This window comes from Triturus cristatus, chromosome 1_2 (assembly GCF_964204655.1).
Source record: "Triturus cristatus chromosome 1_2, aTriCri1.1, whole genome shotgun sequence".
Taxonomy (NCBI): domain Eukaryota; kingdom Metazoa; phylum Chordata; class Amphibia; order Caudata; family Salamandridae; genus Triturus; species Triturus cristatus.
The window spans coordinates 1156259105-1156279380 of record NC_140580.1 but is presented as its reverse complement, the minus strand read 5'-3'; the positions used below and the strand labels follow the sequence as shown (position 1 = coordinate 1156279380).

Sequence of the window (20276 nt, the reverse complement as noted above, 5' to 3'; positions counted from 1 at the left end):
ACTTCGATTCTTCTGATGAGGGCTGTATTTTTAGATTGTGTAAGCCGAGCGCCTAAAAGCAGCTCAGTGTGCGATGCGCGCTTAATAAGCCACAACAGACGGCTCGTGCTGTGAGGAATGTTATGAAGCAGAACTGGGCCGTCCCCCTAGACTGGAGTCCGGTTATTTGATGCTGAGGGGGGCTGTCCCGGCACCATTGTTCTGGGATATTTATCCCAGATGCGGCGAGAAGGTGGGGCAGGGGTGGGTGTGTGTGGCAGAGGGGTGGGGAGGGCTTAGTCGGAGAGGCCCGGTCCTGCCCTGTCTGTGCCGAGGACGCCCCCCCCCCCCCATGAACAGGAGCTCAGAGATTTGGGAGAGGAGAGATACCACATAGACAGAGAGCCGCGAGACTTCCGCACACATGGGACGCTCATCTGTACTGTGAGCCTTCTCCCTGCCTGGGTACCACCTCCCGACCCCTGTCTAGGAAGGCCCTGTGAGACCAACGGACTCACCATGACTCAGGAGGGAAGGGATAGCGCCTAGACAGGGAGCCCTATGACTTCTGCACACATGAGTCGCTCATCTGTACTGTGCACCTTCTCCCTGTCTGGGTACCACCTCCCGACCCCTGTCTGGGAAGGCCCCGTGGGACCAACGGACGCTCCATGACTCAGGAGGGAAGGGATAGCGCCTAGACAGGGAGCCCTATGACTTCTGCACACATGAGTCGCTCATCTGTACTGTGCACCTTCTCCCTGCCTGGGTACCACCTCCCGACCCCTGTCTAGGAAGGCCCTGTGGGACCAACGGACGCTCCATGACTCAGGAGGGAAGGGATAGCGCCTAGACAGGGAGTCCTAGGACTTCCGCACACATGGGACGCTCATCTGTACTGTGCACCTTCTCCCTGTCTGGGTACCACCTCCCGACCCCTGTCTAGGAAGGCCCTGTAGGACCAACGGACGCTCCATGACTCAGGAGGGAAGGGATAGCGCCTAGACAGGGAGCCCTATGACTTCTGCACACATGAGTCGCTCATCTGTACTGTGCACCTTCTCCGTGTCTGGGTACCACCTCCCGGCCCCTGTCCAGGGTGCGCCACTGTGGGACCAACGACAGCTACAGAACTCCGAAGAGAAAGGATAGCGCCCAGAGAGGATTACGATCCGTCTTCAATAGCGCCAGGGGGGAAGTGGGGGGGGGGGGGGGGGGGAAGTCTTCTACAAACGTGCCGAGAGAGGGAACAGGGAGTTTCTACACACATGGGACGCACATCTGTACTGCATGCCTTCTGCCTGCTTGTGAACCGCCCCCAGCCCCTGCCTAGGAGGGCCCCTGTGGGACCAACTAGGGCTTCGTGACTCAGGAGTGGGAGGGCAGCGCCCAGAGTGGGCGTTAAGAGGCCACTTCAATAGCGCCCAGAAAGAGATATAGACTACTTCAATAGCGCCCAGAGAGGGAAAGGGAGTATTTTGCAATAGCGCCCAGACGGGGAGCTGGGAGGATTCTCCGCACATGGGACGCAGATCCGTATGTAAGCCTTTTTCCTGCCAGTAAACCCCCTCACGGCCCCTATCTAGGGAGGGTCCCACGTTGGACACGCGAGAGCATCCATGTCTCGGGGAGTAAGGATGGCGCCCAGAGTGGGAGTTAAGAGACTTCTGCCATAGCGCCAGAGAGGCAATTAGACTCCCTCAACAGCGCCTGGAGTGGGAAAGAGACTTCCTCAACAGCGCCTAGAGCGGAAAACAGACTTCCCCAACAGCGCCTACAGCGGGAAACAAACTTCCTCAACAGCGCCTAGAGAGACAGCTGGGAGGCTTCAACACACAAGGGACGCTGATCTGCACCTTAAGCCCACGTCTGCTTGTGTAGACCCCCTGGAACCTCTCACGGGCGGGCCCCCGGGGGACGCACCGAGAGAGGAAGGAAAGCGCTTGGAGAGGGCGCTGGGAGACCTCTGCACACACGGAAAGCGGGCTTGTTCTGTAACCGCCCCCCTCGCCTTTGCCTGTCTGTGCACGGTACATCACCTAATCTGGTGGGCAACCCAGGCTCTTCAGTAGACCCCCCACCTGCACCTGCATCACCTGCCCAGCCCCTGCCCCTCCCCGTCTGTGCTCGCCCCCATGGCCTGGGCTTCCGACCTGCCCGTGTTTGCCCTGCTGCTGTTGGCCCAGGTAGTCCCACCCACCCTGGGGGGCATGGACTCCTGCTACGACCAGGAGGGGGCGCCACAGTGCTGTATGCCTGTGTTCGAGAACGCTGCCTTCCTGAGGGTGCCGGTGGCCACCAACACCTGCGGGTCGCCCCCCGAGGACTACTGCCTACAGACCGGGTCCCAGGGTACGGGCCCCCCCTGCCACCGCTGCGACGCGACGCACCCAGACCTCCATCACAACGCCAGCGCCTTGACCGACCTCCACGACGATGAGGAGCCCACCTGGTGGCAGAGCCAGACCATGGCATTGGGGGTCCAGCACCCCAACTCCGTCAACATCACCCTGCACCTGGGTGAGTACAGGTGGCCCCTGGCAGGGGCCGCACACGTAGGAATATCCGTGGTTGGTTTCAGTTTTTGGTGATTTTTAAGTCCCGCCTACCTTGGGGACTTTCAGAAAGGTGACCTGGTAATCCATTTCGCCCGTGGCTTGGTATTGGCTTTGTGGTTTATAACTCACGTTTTTTTTCCTTTCCATTTGCTGGCTTTATTTGCTTTAGGCTGTGTAGCTTCAGTCGCTACCTCCCCATGCTAAAGTCGTGCTTACAGGATTTGTAATTAACAAGCCTGTTAATCGTGTTCTTATCTCGCCACATTCGCTGGGCATTCAAAGAGCATGGTGAAATGTCGAGCTGTGTTTTTCTGGGAGTCTGGTGTTTATTTTGCTTTCGGCTGACTTCAAAGTGAGAGCGTTTATACCTTGGAGTCCGCTTGTGCCCTTTTTTATATGTTATTTTACACATAGCCATCTCAAAAGGAATTTCTTTCTGCAGCTGCACAAAACATTTGCACGTTTTGTGCAAAATTCCACTTCTTTGGTGAGTCCATTTAATTTGTGAAACTGCCTTTTTAGGAACAAAGTACAAAACCGCATGTCAGTCTCAGCGTCAGCCTATCATATGGAGATCTTGGGCAATTTGTACTGCTTATGGCCCATTCACTGGCAAGTACAGGATAAGATATTTTCCTAGGAAAGGGCCAGCCACATTGAAACACTATTTAAAAATGATTGCTTTTCATTTTGATGTGTAAAGCATGTGGCCTGTTATGGCATCTGTGGTGACTCCCTCTGGAGAGTTGGATACGTTTAAAGGCACTTTTTATGACAGCTTTTCTGTTTATGTTTAGCTAAACAATAATTATGTGTTCCATCTGCAACTGTGCCTTTTATGGAACACATATATTTCTGGATTTAAACAAGTTCCTTTTTTGTCCTTGCAGGCACTAGGGTCATTGTTTCAAGGGTGCAGCAGGTGCAGTGGCACAGGGGCCAAAAGTTCTAGGAAACCCACTGAAAACAGTTCATTGCTATATTTTAGGACTGAACAAGCAGTGACAAGTGCAGTTACTTTCCAGGGACTAGGGTCGTGATTTGAATGGTGCCGCAGGTGCAGTGGCACAGGGGCAGAAGGTCTAGGAATCCCACTGATTGCTGTATTTTACTACTAAACTCGCCGCCAGGCGCGCCTCTTTAGTTCTTTTGTAAACATTGTACCCAAAGTAACTCATAGCCTAAAGCATCGATGTGATAGAAGCTGCAACCTATTAGACTTTTCTGTGCACCTACAACTTATGTTACATTCATTGCATTTATATGGCACGTTTTCACCGTTTTTGTAAGGTCCTAAAATGCTTCTGAATCTGGACACCCTAACGCCTTGGCAAGGGCTTCCGCCATTGTATAACATTAGCCCCTCAGCCGTTGTAAACCCTATATAAATACTTATAACTTACCATATGGCATTTCATACCAAGCATTGGAACAGCCACTAGGTCTTGCGTATGTGAGATCTATTGGCGTTGTCAATGTTTTTTAGCCATATTATACAGCAGCGCTAGCTTCAGTGCAGCAGAACGGAGAAAAAACGCTATAACGCGGACAGCGCTGGATGTGTCATACAGCTTTTTACATTACTTTCAGCCATTTGCAGCATCGATAAAAAAAACGTTAGCAGAGCCAATAAATCTCACATAGGCAACACCTATTGGCTTTGCCAAGGATTATTACTCTTGAGAACATACAGAAACCAAGATGTTTCGCAATTTGCAATTTTATTTTAAAACAGAAAACTAGGCAGTAGGTCTCTACTCCGAGTGACTTTCCATACTGCCAATCATGACTGCCCGAGCACTATCTATGCAGATGAGCAGCGCGTGGAGGTACGACATGGCCGGCGACAGTCGCCCCAGTATCTGCACGCGCTGGTGGTTGCGCATGGCACCCCTGGCTTCACATGGGTGCATCTGTATTTAATCTATGGCTGCTTATAAAGAACACATTCCACTCGGCAGCGCCTTCCATGATTCAATAAATATGGAAATATTCTAGTTCTGATACCAGTTTCACGGCACCCAAAATAAATATGCATAAATACTGACAGGATGTGCAAAAATACATATGGGTAGATACAGAAGGAAAGGTTAAAAAAAGAAATATCATAAGACCGGGAGGTAGGCCTATCATAGGCGTGAATTCTAGCGGGTGCTCAGGAGTAGCCAAAGCAACAGATTTAGCGCTGCACAGAGCTAATTAATTCCAGGAACAGCGTCGAATCACAATTTAAAGGTAAAGTCATCTTCAGTGAGGCATGCTGGAGCTGTGCAGCAGTGAAGGACAACATTATGCAGCAGTGCGGACTAAATTATGTGGCAAGGGAATGAAAATTAGGAGGAAAGGAGAACAACATCGCTCAAAACCTGCTTTTTTAGTGGCATAATTATCGAGCAGGGTTGACATTTTAATACACTGGTACATTTATTTATTTATTTTATTTACTCATTTGTATTGCGCAACGGATCATCCCCAGGGGGATCTCTCGACGCATGAGAGAGGAGCACCATGTTGAGGAGGAAACATTAGAATAGCCAGGTCTTAAGGAGCTTTTTAAAACGGCAGAAATTGGTACAGGCACGGATCTCGTCCGGCAAGGTATTCCACTGAGTGGGGGCCAAGTACGAAAATGCCCGACCACCCATCCTAGCCTTCCTGACTCCACGAACACAGAGCAAATTACGGCTGCTGGATCTCAGCAGTCGTGTGGGTATACCATTTGAGCTTCTTCGTCAGGGCCCAACCCATGAAGGGATTTATAAACTAGACATAACAGTTTATCAGTGGACCTCTTTTTAATGGGAAGCCAGTTTTGTAACTAGATTTCATGTACAGCTTTCTGGCTGTGGGTCTGTAACACGGCACATAGGTAGTGCCTTAAACTGCTTTGCAAAATCAATTTTTTTGCTGGTTGATTTCTTCTCCGGGTGTGCACAGTTTGCACACACTTTATACTTATCTTCCTGTGAGTTCTCCCCTTCTGACTCCTTGGTTGAGACTGTCTTTACTTTGTTTGCACTTAACCAGTTACTCTTATAATCATGGCAGAACGCCTTGGTTTAACGTTTGACGACACAATAGCTCAAGCCATTCTTGATACACCAAGTATCATGGATACCTTCCAAGGTCCCCCAATCAGCGCTGAGGTTGATTGGACTAAGGTTCTAACTTTAAAAAAATCACACTCCCGAATATATATCCACGGGGCTATTATGACCGAATATTTGAGAGCCAATTGTGCCCCCACGGGACTCATTGTGACAAACGCACCCAGACTGTTTCTGGACGACAAAACTTTTCTCAATGATTGGTCACTAATAGCGTGGAAGTGCACCAGAGATTGGCTAATTCTTATCATAAATACTGCCAAACGAGTTGCCGACGCTGTGCTAATTGAGATCCAGGCCTTGGAATCACAAATAAAAGTGACACTGACTGGTGCACTATTCAAGAAACAGCAAGAGGAATCCAATAAACACAACAAAGAATTCAAGGATTCGGTATTGATGACCAAGATTACCAAATTCAAAAAAGATTTGGCACGTTTTTCACTAGAGAAAGTGTACCCATACACGAGTGCTGACTACGTGCCTCCTCAACTAAATCGACAGGGCCGTAGGTATGGGTCCAACTACTCCACATCAGGCAGCGATGACTGGTCCAGTGGGTCAGACACTGCTTCAGGCGAAGATTCTTCACTGAGAGGGAATAAAAGGAGAGGTGGAGGCAACAGGAGAAACCAGAGGGGTGCACCCAACCCTATGTATCCTTCTCAATGGTGGCCCCCTGCTGCTTACAACTACCCCCCGTTTCCACCATTTGGACAACCCCCTCCCTTCGGACAACCCTGTCCCTATCCCCCTCCTCCACAAATGTATTCCAACCAGCCTTTTTTAGGGTTTGGCCGAGGAAGGTCAAGGGGAAGGAGCCGGAACCAAGTCCAGTGGTCAGACCAGCAACAAGGAACTCCATCATCGAGCTCGAGGGACACTCCAGCCGTCCCGAGCACGAGCACAACCTAGTCATCAACTTATCCAGCAGAGTTCTCACACAGGACGAGAAGTCCCTCCTGAATAAAGGTCTTGGATTTGTTCCTTCCTTCAAAGGAGATATGTTCTCCATAAATCATGAACTCGCTCAATTCTTCAGAAAAATTCGCTTGAATTTCTTCTTTCGTGCAGAACCCAGCACCTCTCTAAGTGACCATGACTTGAACACGGGCCTACGTGTTAAATCCACTTTTAATCCCTTGCCCAGTCAAGTCCCTCCACAGGTTCTCACGTTTGAAAAAGCAGTGACCTCACAGATATCTTCCTCCTGTGTCTCAATAAACCGCCAATACCAGAACCTTACCAAATTAGAGCGCCTGGCTTTGCGCTCCCTTACCTCTGATGATTCTATAATGATCAAGCCAGCTGACAAGGGTGGTGCCACTGTCATCATGGACACCACTGCTTATCGCTCTGAATGCTTGAGACAGTTGGGCAACACCAATTTCTATCAACCCCTTGCTGAAGATCCTACCACACGTTTACTTCAGACCATTCGGATCTTAGTGAATGAAGCCAGTACCAATGGTTGGATTACTTCTAATGAAGCACAATATTTGGTCAACTCCACTTCCACTGTACCTTATTTCTATATCCTACCCAAGGTACATAAGAATGTGAATCCTCCACCTGGCCGCCCCATAATTTCAGGACTAGGGTCCCTATTGGAACCACTGTCGGCATTTGCTGACCACTTCCTTCGTCCTTTTGTGGCCAAAATGCCAACGTACCTTAAGGACACCAAGGATATTCTGATCCTACTTGAAGACTTGTCCTTTGACTGTGCAACAGAATTCCTAGTTTCATTTGATGTAGAGTCATTGTACACATGCATCCCGCAGGATGAGACTTTAGCTGTCATCGAATCTCTCCTGCTGGCAGATCCACCTGACTCCATCACTCCTGTTTCATTTATCATGTCGTGTGCTAAGCTCGCCATGAAAGAGAACTTCTTTCAATTTGAGGAACAGTTGTTTTTGCAAGTGTCAGGCACTTCAATGGGAAGCATTTTTGCTCCCAGCCTGGCAAATTTGTACGTTCATGTTTTTGAGGAACAACATGTGCTTAATACCAACAATCCATATAGAAATCACATCAAAATATGGAAGAGGTATATAGATGACGTGTTCGCACTTTGGCAGGGACCTCTTTCCTCTCTTTTGGCTTTCAAGAACTGGCTCAACAACTGCGACCCCTTTTTGAACTTCACCTGTGAGTACTCTAAGACTCATCTACCATTCCTTGACATTCTGATAACCCCGTCGGATGGCCGCTTGAGTACTGAGCTATACAAAAAACCCATGGCGGTGAATGCCCTTTTAAAATATGATAGCTTTCACCCACGAGCTCTGCGTGACAACCTGCCCTTCGGCCAGTTTCTGCGCCTCAAACGGAACTGTTCCTCTACTGACAAGTACAAGGAACACGCCAGCAATCTATCTAGACAATTGCAGGCCAGAGACTATCCCAAACATTTGATCCGCAGAGCGTCCAAACGAGCCGCGAATAACAATCGGGAGGCTCTTTTGGCACCTAAGATCCCCAAGGCATCCGAGAACAGACTCACTTGTGTGCACACCTATTGTCAATTTTCCAACCAACTCAAGAAAATCATTTTATCCAATTGGAAAATTCTCAACATAGGTGAGGTAGGGCTGCCTAGACCCCTCTTTGCGTTCAAACGCAGCAGCAATATCAGAGACCAGTTGGTACACACCCGCCCACGCACCAACCAAAGATGCACCCAACAAACTCTGTGGGGTCTCCCTCCAGTTGTGGGCCACTACCCATGTGGTTCTTGTGCGGCATGTAGCCTTACCTCCGTGACCAAGGAAATTGACATTGGCACTGGCAGACCGTGGACTCTTAGAAGCCACAGTAATTGCAACAGCTCTCAATTGATCTATCTAATAACCTGCCCCTGCGGGCAGAGATATATTGGAATGACCACCCGCCGTATCAAAACTCGCATTTTGGAACACAAGAGCACGATACGGTGTGGTCGCTCCTCTACCAAACTCACCAACCACTTTCTAGAGGTCAATCATGCTCCCAATGACCTACACTGGACAGTCATTGATAAACCCTACATACCACCACATCTCAGAGACAGCTCCTCTTTCCTATTCAAACGTGAGCAGAGGTGGGTGTACAAGTTGAAGACACACGTTCAGGGTCTGAACGATGATATTCCTTGGCTATCTTTATAACACACTTGGCTCGTTCGTACCTCCTCACCAACTGACCCATGCCTCACACCGTTTTCATGGGCACCTTCGATCTAGCCTTTATACAAATCTATCGTCATGATAAACCTTTGTTTGCATCTGCTCTGCACGGCTTCTGTACACCGGCACATACACCCCCTGCTGATGTACTATTCCCTGCAGCTTCATCTTTTATTCGCCATTTATTTCCTGGCGAACACAGGGCAGTTTTCACCTCCTGCGCTGTTGGAGCCGATCTCTCGCATCAGTTCGCACCCTCCTCAGCGTTTTGTGCAACACGGAGCGGCACGCGCTTTGACAGCTAGCTTTGCTATAAGACGTGCGTTTCCGCATTCTTTGCGCTATTGCGCTACCACGTCATCTCCCTAATTGAATGTGGCGCTCTTACCTTTGAACTTCTGACAGCGTCACCCTCTACTTGTCAGCTGCATTCCTATCTCCTAGGTTACTGCCATACGGGTGACTCAGCGCTCCGCATTGGCTCTCGCTCTTGAGAGCATGAACTACCTGTCCCGCGATTGGTCCGTTTTTTGCTGACACATTCTTACTTTATCCGCCTCCGTCCAACCCCGCGGGACCTCCGGCTGCAGGCTCATTCCAGCCCGGTTCCCCGACGGAGAGGTAGGACGCTTGCTCGCTGGGCTCCACTGCCCCTGCTTCATTTTTCGTTCACATTACTATGAAGGTGACTACTCCTCCACCTTCGAGCGATGTTTTTAAAGTATATCTGTTGACTTTGATTTACTATTGTACAGACATGTACAATTTCATTTTGCTCTGACCCATTACCCATGCACAGGTCACGTTTCCAACTCCGCTTCTTTCGATTGACAAACGATGATCTTTGCTTAGTTTAGCTTTCTGTGCAAATACTGCTTTTGTCAGTCTCCCTCGTTTTTAGATGACCTACTCACATATTTCACACTCGCTCATGACATGTAAGCCACTATCCCTTCAGCAGTCTTACATCTTTTTTTCAGAGCGGTGTTCCTTCCTGAGCGGTTGCCAGGTGGAGGTCCTTTTTCCACCCAGTTTATACGGGTGAGTGGAGTTTGCTTTAAGTTTATACTTTCACACTTGTCTTTACTGAGCAACATTGTCCCACATTCTCACACTGAGTCTCCCTTTTTTGTCTAGGTGATGTATGTATCATTGAGGAGTCGTGCACCCTACAAGCAACTTGAGGGCGTCCCCTATATCCTTTGTCACGTTCTTTCTTGCAGTAGCTTACTAGGTCCTGATGAAAGCCGAGCCTAGTTAGGCGCCACGGCTGAAACATGTCGACCATTATCTCATACATTGCTCCACTGATTACATCGGATTAGTGGGGCCTTCACTCCTTTTAATCTAGCATCGGTACGGCGTTGTCTAACAGAGTTCTCCTGGCCGTCCCGTCACTAGTTTTAACACACTCCTTTTTGCACTACTATTTCACTAGCACTGCAACCCCCACTCACATCCCGTTCATATGTGGATTCATTCCACTTCTCAGTGCATAATACCAATAGCATAAAGCTCTCACCTCTCGCTGAGGGTCCTGTTGCCCCTTGGGAGTTTGAGATTTTCTTTGGGATGAAAATCCCATGTGATGGGGTTAGTTACCCAGGGTGATTGTATGACCACGTCTTCGGAGTTTTTGCCCTTCCACCACGTACATTAGGCTTCTTTCCCTCACTCTACATACCACCTTTTCTCTTTGCCTTTATAGACCTCAGGATTTTTCTGTGTTATAAGTACTTTGTTGGGGGATCCAATCCTGTGCGGTCTCTAAACTTGCTCCCTCTGACCCTCCGGTATCCAACCGTTTTGTAACTAGGTTGACATTTTAATACACTGGTACATTTATTTATTTATTTTATTTACTCATTTGTATTGCGCAACGGATCATCCCCAGGGGGATCTCTCGACGCATGAGAGAGGAGCACCATGTTGAGGAGGAAACATTAGAATAGCCAGGTCTTAAGGAGCTTTTTAAAACGGCAGAAATTGGTACAGGCACGGATCTCGTCCGGCAAGGTATTCCACTGAGTGGGGGCCAAGTACGAAAATGCCCGACCACCCATCCTAGCCTTCCTGACTCCACGAACACAGAGCAAATTACGGCTGATGGATCTCAGCAGTCGTGTGGGTATACCATTTGAGCTTCTTCGTCAGGGCCCAACCCATAAAGGGATTTATAAACTAGACATAACAGTTTATCAGTGGACCTCTTTTTAATGGGAAGCCAGTGTAGTTGGCGCAGGAGGGGGTCCATGCCGGCTTGTTAAGGACAAGACAGGCCGCCGTATTTTGGACCACCTGTAATTTGGCGGCCAGGTCCTCCCTCATCCCGACCAGCAGTGAATTACCATAGTCCAGTCGACTACCCAGAAGTGACTGGATAAGGGTCTGTCTTGCCATAAACGTAATCCACGGAAAGATCCTTCTAAGTATTCGCATGGTTCCGAAGCAGGTGCCTGCCACTGATTTTACCTGCTAATCCATTGATAGGTTGTTATCAATTTTTATGCCCAGATTCTTAGCCCAACCTCTAGGGGCGGGCGCAACTCCTAGCTCAGATGGCCACCAATCAGGGGTCCACATCTCCTTCGCTTTGCCATATGGACGATCTCGGTCTTTGAGGAGATGAGCTGGAGAAAGTTCTTCCTCATCCACTTCGCTATACTGGTCATACAATGTCTAAATTTAAGTCTGGTGACCGTAGGACTGTTCTCAATAGGGACTATCACCTGGGTGTCATCAGCATAAGATATGGTTTCCAACCCACAGTTTCTAATGATTGAAGCCAGGGGAGCCACGTATACGTTAAACAAGGTGGGGAACAAAACCGAGCCCTGTGGAACCCCTTTGTCAACGCTAGTGGTTTGAGAGATAAATGACCCAAGCTGAACACATTGAGTTCTGTGCGCCAGAAAGTTCTGGATCCATTTAAAGGCCCTGCCTCCGACACCAATCTCTCGCAACCGGTCCAAAAGGATCCGATGGGAGATGGTGTCGAAGGCAGCCCACAGATCCAGCAGCACCAACATGACAGGGACATCCCTGTCCAGGGACATCCTTATGGTGTCTGTTACCTCCAACAGTGCCGCCTCTGTGCCGTGTGAGGCAGGGAAGCCCGACTGGGAGGCATCCAGTATGTTGTTCTGCTCCAGGTAATGGTAGAGATGTTGGTTAACTAAGGCCTCCATCATTTTTGCACAACACGGCAGAAGAGAAATAGGTCTGAAATTCTGAAGGTCGGTGGGATCCGCTAGCACCTTCTTCAGAAGGGGTTTTATGCGTGCATTTTTCCACTTGCGAGGGACAGTGGAGGTTGCAAGCGAGATGCTGCAAACGTTCATAAGGGCCTCCGCGAGAACTGGAGATAACGCTGACATAACAGCGGGCGGCACTAAATCAGATGGGGAGCCGGATTTTCCTCAAGTTAATAAAGAGCAAACTTCTTCCCCCGTAACATTAGGGATGAATTCTAGGCTTGATGGACTCTGACTCTCCAAAATGGGATCTTTACCGTAAGCACCCTCCTCAGATCCAAAGGTACAATAAATCACATCGACTTTATTGGTAAAGTGGCTCCCTAGGTTCTCACATAGTACCTGTGTAGGCGGCAGGAGCGGATTATTGGCCCTAGGATTAGTGAACTTATTTAAAATGATAAAGAGTTCCTGGGATGAGTTTTTAGCTTCCATAATACAGGCACCCCGATACGATCTCGTAGCTGAATTGCAACTATTCAGGTAAGCTCTATCTAGCACATGCATCAAAAATGCCATTTGCGATTCCTTATTAGCGAAAAATAAGGATTCGCTAATAAGGAATCGCAATAGCCTATGCATGTAGAAATCGCTTACAAAATAGCGATTTCCTAAATATTTCTTAATTGCGAGTCGCAAATTGCGAGTCGCAATTAAGGAATACCTCCCCATTCATTCCTATGGGCCTAGAGGCCCATAGGAATGAATGGGAGGACGTTCTCAATTTGCGATTCTCAATTAGAGAATCGCAAATTGAGAATGCAATTTCAAGGGTGCAAGGGTGTCAAAACGACACCCTGTTGCACCCCTGAAATCGATCTGTGTACAAATGTTGCGCAGTGTGTAACCTACCACTTTGAAAAAAGCACTTACGTGCATTTTTCAACGTTTTTGCAAATTACCATGAAGTTCAACTTCATGGTAATTTGCGCCCCCTATCAGCGAAATCGCGAATTATTTTACTTTAATGCATTGCATTTAAGGAATCTCAATTTGCGAATCCTTAAATGCAATTGCAATTTGAGAACTCGCAATTAATTGCAAATTCTCAAATTGCGAGTGCCTTGACCCTTCATGCATCGCAAATGCCCTTTTTGCGGGCGCAAACGGACGATTTTTGCGAATCGCACCGTTTGCGCTCGCAAAAATGATTGCTGCATGTGCCCCTATATGCGGTTCGATAGAGCAGTTCTTCCTGCTCCAGCTTGGACTTTCTCCATCTTCTCTTCTTGGCCCTACGGGAGGCTTTCTCTCTCCTGAGGCTATCTGAGTACCAAGGAGCGGGCGCCGCCCTTGCCTGGATCTTTACCCTCTTAAATGGGGCAATGGAGTCTAAGGCATTGGTTATGGCTTCTTCGAACCTATCTAAAGCCATATCACCGTCATAGTCCTCCTCAAATATGGGAGAGATAAAGGCCCCACTGAAGGCAGCCGGTGTCACCTTTTTCCAGGGTCTACGGAGGGCCCTATGACTATGTGGGGGGCTAGAAGATTTTATAGACACCCACGAGAAGTTAAGAGCCGAGTGATCAGTCCAGCCCATCCTCTGTGGGGGTTCTACGGCCACCTCCTTGATGTTAGTAAAAATAGTGCCCAGCACATGACCCGCCTCATGACTGGCGCCAGTGACTCTAGGGGAGAGATCAAGAGCCTCCATCGCCGCTATCAGACAGGCAGATTCACTGCTGCAAAGAGCCTCCAAATGATGGTTAAAGTCCCAGACCAGCAGGAACCCATCCGCTTGAAGCGTGTATGGGGCCAGCTTTTCCAACAGAGTAGAGCAAAATTCTCTCTTATTACCTCCAGAAGGGTGATACACTAGGGCACCCGTCCATTCAATGGCTTGGCCCCGCAATACCCTAAATATCAACAACTCTAGATTGGGGGAAGAAACAGTGTCTAGAGTCTTAACATAATACAGGAAGCGCGATGCGATGGCCAGCCCTCCACCCCGCTTACCCGATCTATCCCACCGGACCACAGAGTAGTTTGCTGGAAATGCTATTGCCAATGCAGGGGTTGCTTCATTATTTAGCCAAGTCTCAGTAAAGAGACCAGGTCGGGTCTGGCTTCATCTAGTAAGTCTCAGATTTCAGCCACGTGTTTTGGGATAGATCTGACATTGAGATAGAGCCCCTTAAAGGGCACTCCTGGCCCTCCCTCCCAATCCCTTTTGATCCCCTTCTCGTGTGTGTTCCGCGGGGGTCTAAGGGGTGAGTATAAACATTTCTTAGGGGATGTAGGTATACATTCTTTTCGGGCACAACCACACCCTCTGCACCTCCCAACCGGGGAGGCACTCCCTGATTGGAGGGTGGTTAACCCTCCTACACACTGTACCAAATGCCTAAGTTCCACCAACCTGTCATGAGAATAGATCAGCCTAGGCAGCGGGGGTTTCTGAGTATGAGCGGGCGGCATTTCCTGGCAGCCGGCAGCGTCCGGCCGCAGACGGGCGCAGACGAGCTTGCCTTAGGCTACACAGCTACACAGACCAGCGTGCTACAGCTCATATTTGTTAAGCATGTATTTTAAAAGGAGGTACTTCAGAATTCAAGATATTAGAAGTTACAACAATCACAGGCAAAGCCAGTAATTCTCATCTGTGAAGGCAAGTGCTAAACTACTTGGTTTGCCAATGGTTGTTTTAAATTTGTTGGCTCGGAAGAACCCGTTTGTACATGTGTCGCAACCCATACACACCCATGGATCGCGAAACATGCATACGTGTGTGCACACACAGAGGTCATCATGTACACCACTCCAAGATGGCTACCATACTCCTACATCGATGCTTATGAGTCAATGCATCTTGATGCACACTTAGAGGCTGATTATGAGTGTGGCATCTTCCGACTGCCGCCCCCGTGGTGGCACAGCAGTGGAGGTCCACTGTCCGCCGGATTACGACTTTCAAAGTTGTAGCGGCAGTGGACTGCCGCCTGCACCAGGGAACCGTGTTCCCTGGCGGTGGCACGCAAAGGCACAATGTAACATGCTGGTGCAGTCCCGCTGAGCATGTTACAAGCTCCTCCACCACCAGCAATTTCATGGCAGGCTCCCCGCCATGAAGGAACAAAGGGGACCCTAAAAGGTCCCCATGCCCCCCGGCCATGGGGATGCACAACATAAGCCCCCATGTCCGCTCGCACTCCCAGTTCCACAATGGCATGGACGTCACCGTCCCGACTGCCCGCCTGCACGAGAAAATCTCCTAATCAGGTGAGCGATCTTTGTGTGGCTTTGGCACAGCCACACCGGCAGAGAGCTGGCTCAACGGCGACAAAGTTTTACTCAGCTCTTTAGTCGTGACATTCTAGAGGCCATTTTTTATTTTACCATTTCGACATGACCATGTCAATACAGTAAACTAAAATAAAACAAGCATTGGCATAGCCAATAGGTCTTGCTTTTGGGACCTTATAAGTATTTAGTTTTGCAGCACAATATCCTTGGTGCAACAACATCACCTGTTGCATGGCTAAACCTTGTACCTTATAAGTGTTTAGCCATGCAACAGTTGATGTTGTTGCACCAAGGATATTGTGCTGAAGTTATCCAGCACAATATCCTTGGTGCAACAACATCAAGTGTTGCATGGCTAAACACATATAAGGTCCCAAAGGCGAGACCTATTGGCTATGCCAATGCTTGTTGGAATAGAAATATGTCAGAAAAATATGGCAGTTGCATTTAAAGTGTTTCTTTCTTTTTTGGATCCATTTCACAGGGGAACAAATAAAGGAAAGAGGATAAGAGCTGTTTGTTGAAGCCATGTTTTTTAGCACGTGAGGAGGAGCGAGACAGAAAGAAAGAGAGAGAGAGAGAGAGAGAGAGAGAGAGAGAGAGAGAGAGAGAGCGCATGGCTGGGAGCGGCCGAGCAGAAGTGAACACTGTAGGGAGGTGGGAGTTGCGTATGGTGAGGGGTTGAGTTTACCATATTTAGAAGGGGGACCCTACACTGTGGTGGGAAAGATAAATCCATGCGATCGGTTGGTTTTATTGCGATTGGACCAAAGACGAGCCAACTTAAACGTTTTCCAATGTACACATCAACAAGGGACGGTGATACTTCCCGAAATAGTGTACTTTCCCACCGGGGAAATTAATGTTGTTGAAAGAAAGACGAGAAAACCAAAGTAGCACTTCACTAGAAAAACTCTTATAAGTGGCACTGGTGTGAGTTTGTGAATAAAACCAACCTGCCCTCTTTGCCACCACTCTGTCTTGCTTTATTTAGTGTTTATTTTTCGTATTTTGTACCTATTTTTTTCTCTCCGTGCGGAGGCTGCACTTTCAAATAGAAAAATATCTGACAAAGACATTTGCAGCATAAGTGTTGTTTTTTGGATACATTTCACATCGCAACAAATAAAGGAGAGGAAAGAGAGGGTCGGCGTCATTTGTTGAAGTCATAGTTTTCAAGTAGTGAAGAGGAGCGAGACAGAAAGAGGGATAATAGAAAGAGAGAGGGGTGGAGGGGCAGCAGCAGAGCAGGAGAAGTGAACACTGTTCAAAGGAAGAGGAGAAAACGAAAGTAGCTCTTTACTGGCAAACTTTGCAAAGTAGTGCTAATATGTTTGGTTGTGAATAAAACCAATCTGGCCAATTTTCGTGCTTTGAACCATATTTTTTTCTCCTCTCTATTCCGAGGCTCCATTTTGGAATAGAAAACATCTCAGAAAAAGACAACATTTGCAGCCAAAGTGTGTGTTTCTTTTTTTGGATCCATGTCACAGGGGTACAAATCGAGGAAAGAGAGGGTAAGAGCCTTTGTTGGATTCATGGTGTTCAGCAAGTCAGCCAGAGAGCAAACCTAATGCCGTCAGATGTCCTCATTGTAAAATGTAAGCACGCGAGTTGCCGCTCCGGAACTGGAGCTCATGTGAGGAGCTCCAATACCTTCCGTTCGGGTTTGTGCTACAACTGCAAAATAAGTAACAGGAAATCGGTGCCCCCGTTAGCATGCGTAGATACTGAAACGCTCCCAACTGCGCACCCCTAATTGCAAAGTAAAATTAAACACTCCTTGATATTAGTGCACAGAGCAGCCGCGCTGAATATAAAACAAATATCCTTGTTGTAAAATTTTAGCACAGTGAGCTGACATTCTTGGAACTGGTGCTTACGTATAGTGCTCCGTTACCTTCCGGTCGCAAAGGGTGTGCCATATGAGGCAACCGGCAGGGTAAAGGATAACAATTAAAGGATAAATAATAAAGGACTGGAAGCCAGGTAAAGAATGGAGTGCAACTTCGCATTTGTAAGATTTAAACCTCTAAACGAGAAACTCAAGCGTACTTTTTAAACCCGCAAGACAATTAAGCGCAGACAAAAGGGCAGTGAGTAAACAAGCGGCTGTGCGGCCGCGAAAGTGATCGCGCTCACGATCAAACATCAAAGCGGCCGTGCGGCCCCAAAAGTAATCACGCTCAAGCGCGCGCGCCCGCGCACATGCACTGCAGCTCTAGGCTGGTCTGGTAGCACTTTTTGGAGCCCTCTCAAAAAGTCTCGCAAGACCAGCGCATGCACTGGGTCAGGCGAGACCTAAAAACTGAAAGCATGCAGGAGTACATAAAAATAAAGTGAATGGCCTGACAGCACTTAGCAGCGACTGGGCCGCATGGTAAATTATAAAAATGTATATATATATACGTTTGGGCAAGGACGGGCAGCAAAAAACTGGAGCAATTCAGATATCCGGAAGTGGTTGGGGGTCGGATTACCACCGAACACCCGCCCCCCTCCCCAGCCCAAAAAACATAAATAACGTCTTATGGCTGATGTGAGCTACTTTTTAAGTAGTTCACACCCACCATATGCCGTGGGCTGATCCTGAGGCTGATGGACAACCCTGTCAACCAATCTTTGAAGTCGTGACTGTAGGGGAGGCATTAAAAGACGCCCACATGCGGATTCCACTCAAATCTGAGCGCTTTTTGGAAATACCTGATACTTTGTTGACTAGGCGTCATGTTCCTAAGAGGGCAGTCAACCTAGCGCTGGCGCCCTCTACAAACCCCATCATTCATTCATTCATTCATTTATTCAAATCCCATAGTTCATTCTTTGGGAACAGAGCCTTTGATTTGATTTTATTCAAATGCTGTAACAAAGCATTTTTGTGATAAAAAATAAGCATTCTTGTCACCCTTTGTGAATTACACTTAAGTGCATATTTGTTTTTTTCCTTCTGTAGACAAAAATCCTCCCCCCAGCCATTCAAATGGTGATGTTTACATTCTCTGGGAGAAAATGTCAACTTTATAAACGCCTGAGACAGAAACGAAGAGCAGAGAAGTGGCCATTTCAGTATTAAAACATTTCAAGCAAGAGACTGCAACCGGCATGCAGGAGTGTTAACAGCTTTTGATCTGGTTGAACTGCAAACAAAGCAACTTTTGGTGGCATCTGCAAATCCTGCAGTAGAAGTGGCAGGGAGTTGCAGATTCAGCTTTCACATGAACACGTTGCAGAAGAGAACTCCAGAGTTCCCCATGACCCTGCTGTAGACACAGCTTTCTCAGAGTAGGCTCAACAATTATAGACATGTTCTGCCCTGCTCTGTCAGGGTGAACTAGATGCCTTGGTTGAGAGTGGTGGAGCTCAAAGGACAGATGAGGTGAAACACCCCATTGAATGAGACACACACTGGCTGACATGCAGTCAACAGAAGCACAACTCTCATACTGGGAATAATACGTTAACACAAGCACTGCACAACGCAAACACTGCTTTGTGCACTACATGTTCCAGTGTTACAATAACAAACTCGTACCCATGTCGTGTGCCTGATGTCTCTCCTGGGCTCCACTCCAGGGTGTCCCTCTGCCCAGGACTGGGTATTTGCTGTAATTAGTTTACACACTTAGAAAACGCCAATACAGAGTGCATGGTTATTCTTCTCAAATGAATTTTGGAGAAATTTGTAAAAACATTGCAGTTTAGAAGGCACATTACCCCTTTCAGGGTTTAAAAACAGCATTGATGTGTCAGTGGGTTTGGCACCTCACGTGCTGGGGGTCAGACCAGAATGGAAAGCATTGGTGGTTGTTATAAAGTGCTATTAAGAGCCTCACTTTCTGTGAGAGGGACCTCTTTGCAGGGCATTGTCCATCAGCCACACATTGTAGATGTTCACGAGGGATACTTGTCCCCTTTGCACAATTCTTTGCAACTTTATTTCAAGGCGATGACGTTTTGCCAGTTCTTTAGGCCCAGCAGATTCCTGCATGGATGTGACTCACTCGTCTCGCATCCGAACTGCCCGATGCCGCGTGCCAGCAACAAATACTGTATTTTGATTGAGGCTGGGACACATTTCTGGCAGAGGTGTTAATATTGCCACGTATTCAATCTCAGGAGGCAGGAAAGGTGCATTAAAAAAGAAACCTGTGACAGCCTTTCACAGACCCTGACATCTGGCGCGTGAACCCACTGAGCTCAATATTCTGAGGATTGTAACAAAATCCACCTTTGGCCCACAGCCAGGCAGGAGCCGCTTTCTGAAGTTGGAATTAAAAATATTCCATGATCTCACTGTCATTCATAGAAGAACTTGGGAAAAGAGTTGTCATCTTTAAATCGTTTTGCAGTGAAAACTCGTGCTTAGGTGTTTTGTGCTGATATCTGCAGGAGCTGTATTTAGCTGCCAAATCCCTCCTTCCCCTTTCTAAGAAGCGGCCAGGAGCCTGTAAAATGGATTACAACATTTTGTAATTCTTCAGCTTTGACGAGTATGCTTTAAATGCACAATGCATTGCTTCTTAGCTGCATTGGCTCTAGGGATAGCTCCGCCCCATTGTTTGAAGTGTTAGTCCCGCCTCCATTGCTTGCACGTGAGCCCCACCCCCTGAAGCTTGGCTCTAGTTACGCCCCTGCTTCATGACAAACTACACCCTGCTGTTCCAGTCAGCGTTATTTACATTTCATGTGACCGTGACCATGGGATTACCAGCAGACTCCAGATGTCCAGTAATCCTGTGTTCCAGCAGTGGGCTTTTCTTTTACCTTCAACTATATTCTAGTAATTTCAATTGTTGCTAACCAAGACTACAACTCCCAGAATGCAACAGACTGTGAACTGGTAGCCTCGATCTGGGAGATGTCTCCAGCGACGTTAGACATCCAGAAACCGTCAACACACCCCTCTGCCCCTGGGCGGGAGCCAGGCCACTTGAAAGGAGTCTGTCTAACCAACAGGCTTTA

The 20276-nt window shown here is 48.0% G+C and overlaps 1 protein-coding gene across 2 annotated transcripts in view; it reads left to right on the top strand.

Annotated features, from left to right (window-relative positions):
* Positions 1-371: 371 nt before the first annotated feature.
* Positions 372-20276, top strand: part of LAMC3 (laminin subunit gamma 3) — a 770318-nt gene continuing 750413 nt past the window's right edge. For both annotated transcript variants that reach the window (XM_085613958.1, XM_085613956.1), the window contains exon 1: positions 372-2499. In XM_085613958.1, coding sequence (XP_085470084.1) covers positions 2115-2499 — 385 coding nt within the window. In that variant the 5' untranslated portion in view covers positions 372-2114. The remainder of the gene's footprint in view (positions 2500-20276) is intronic.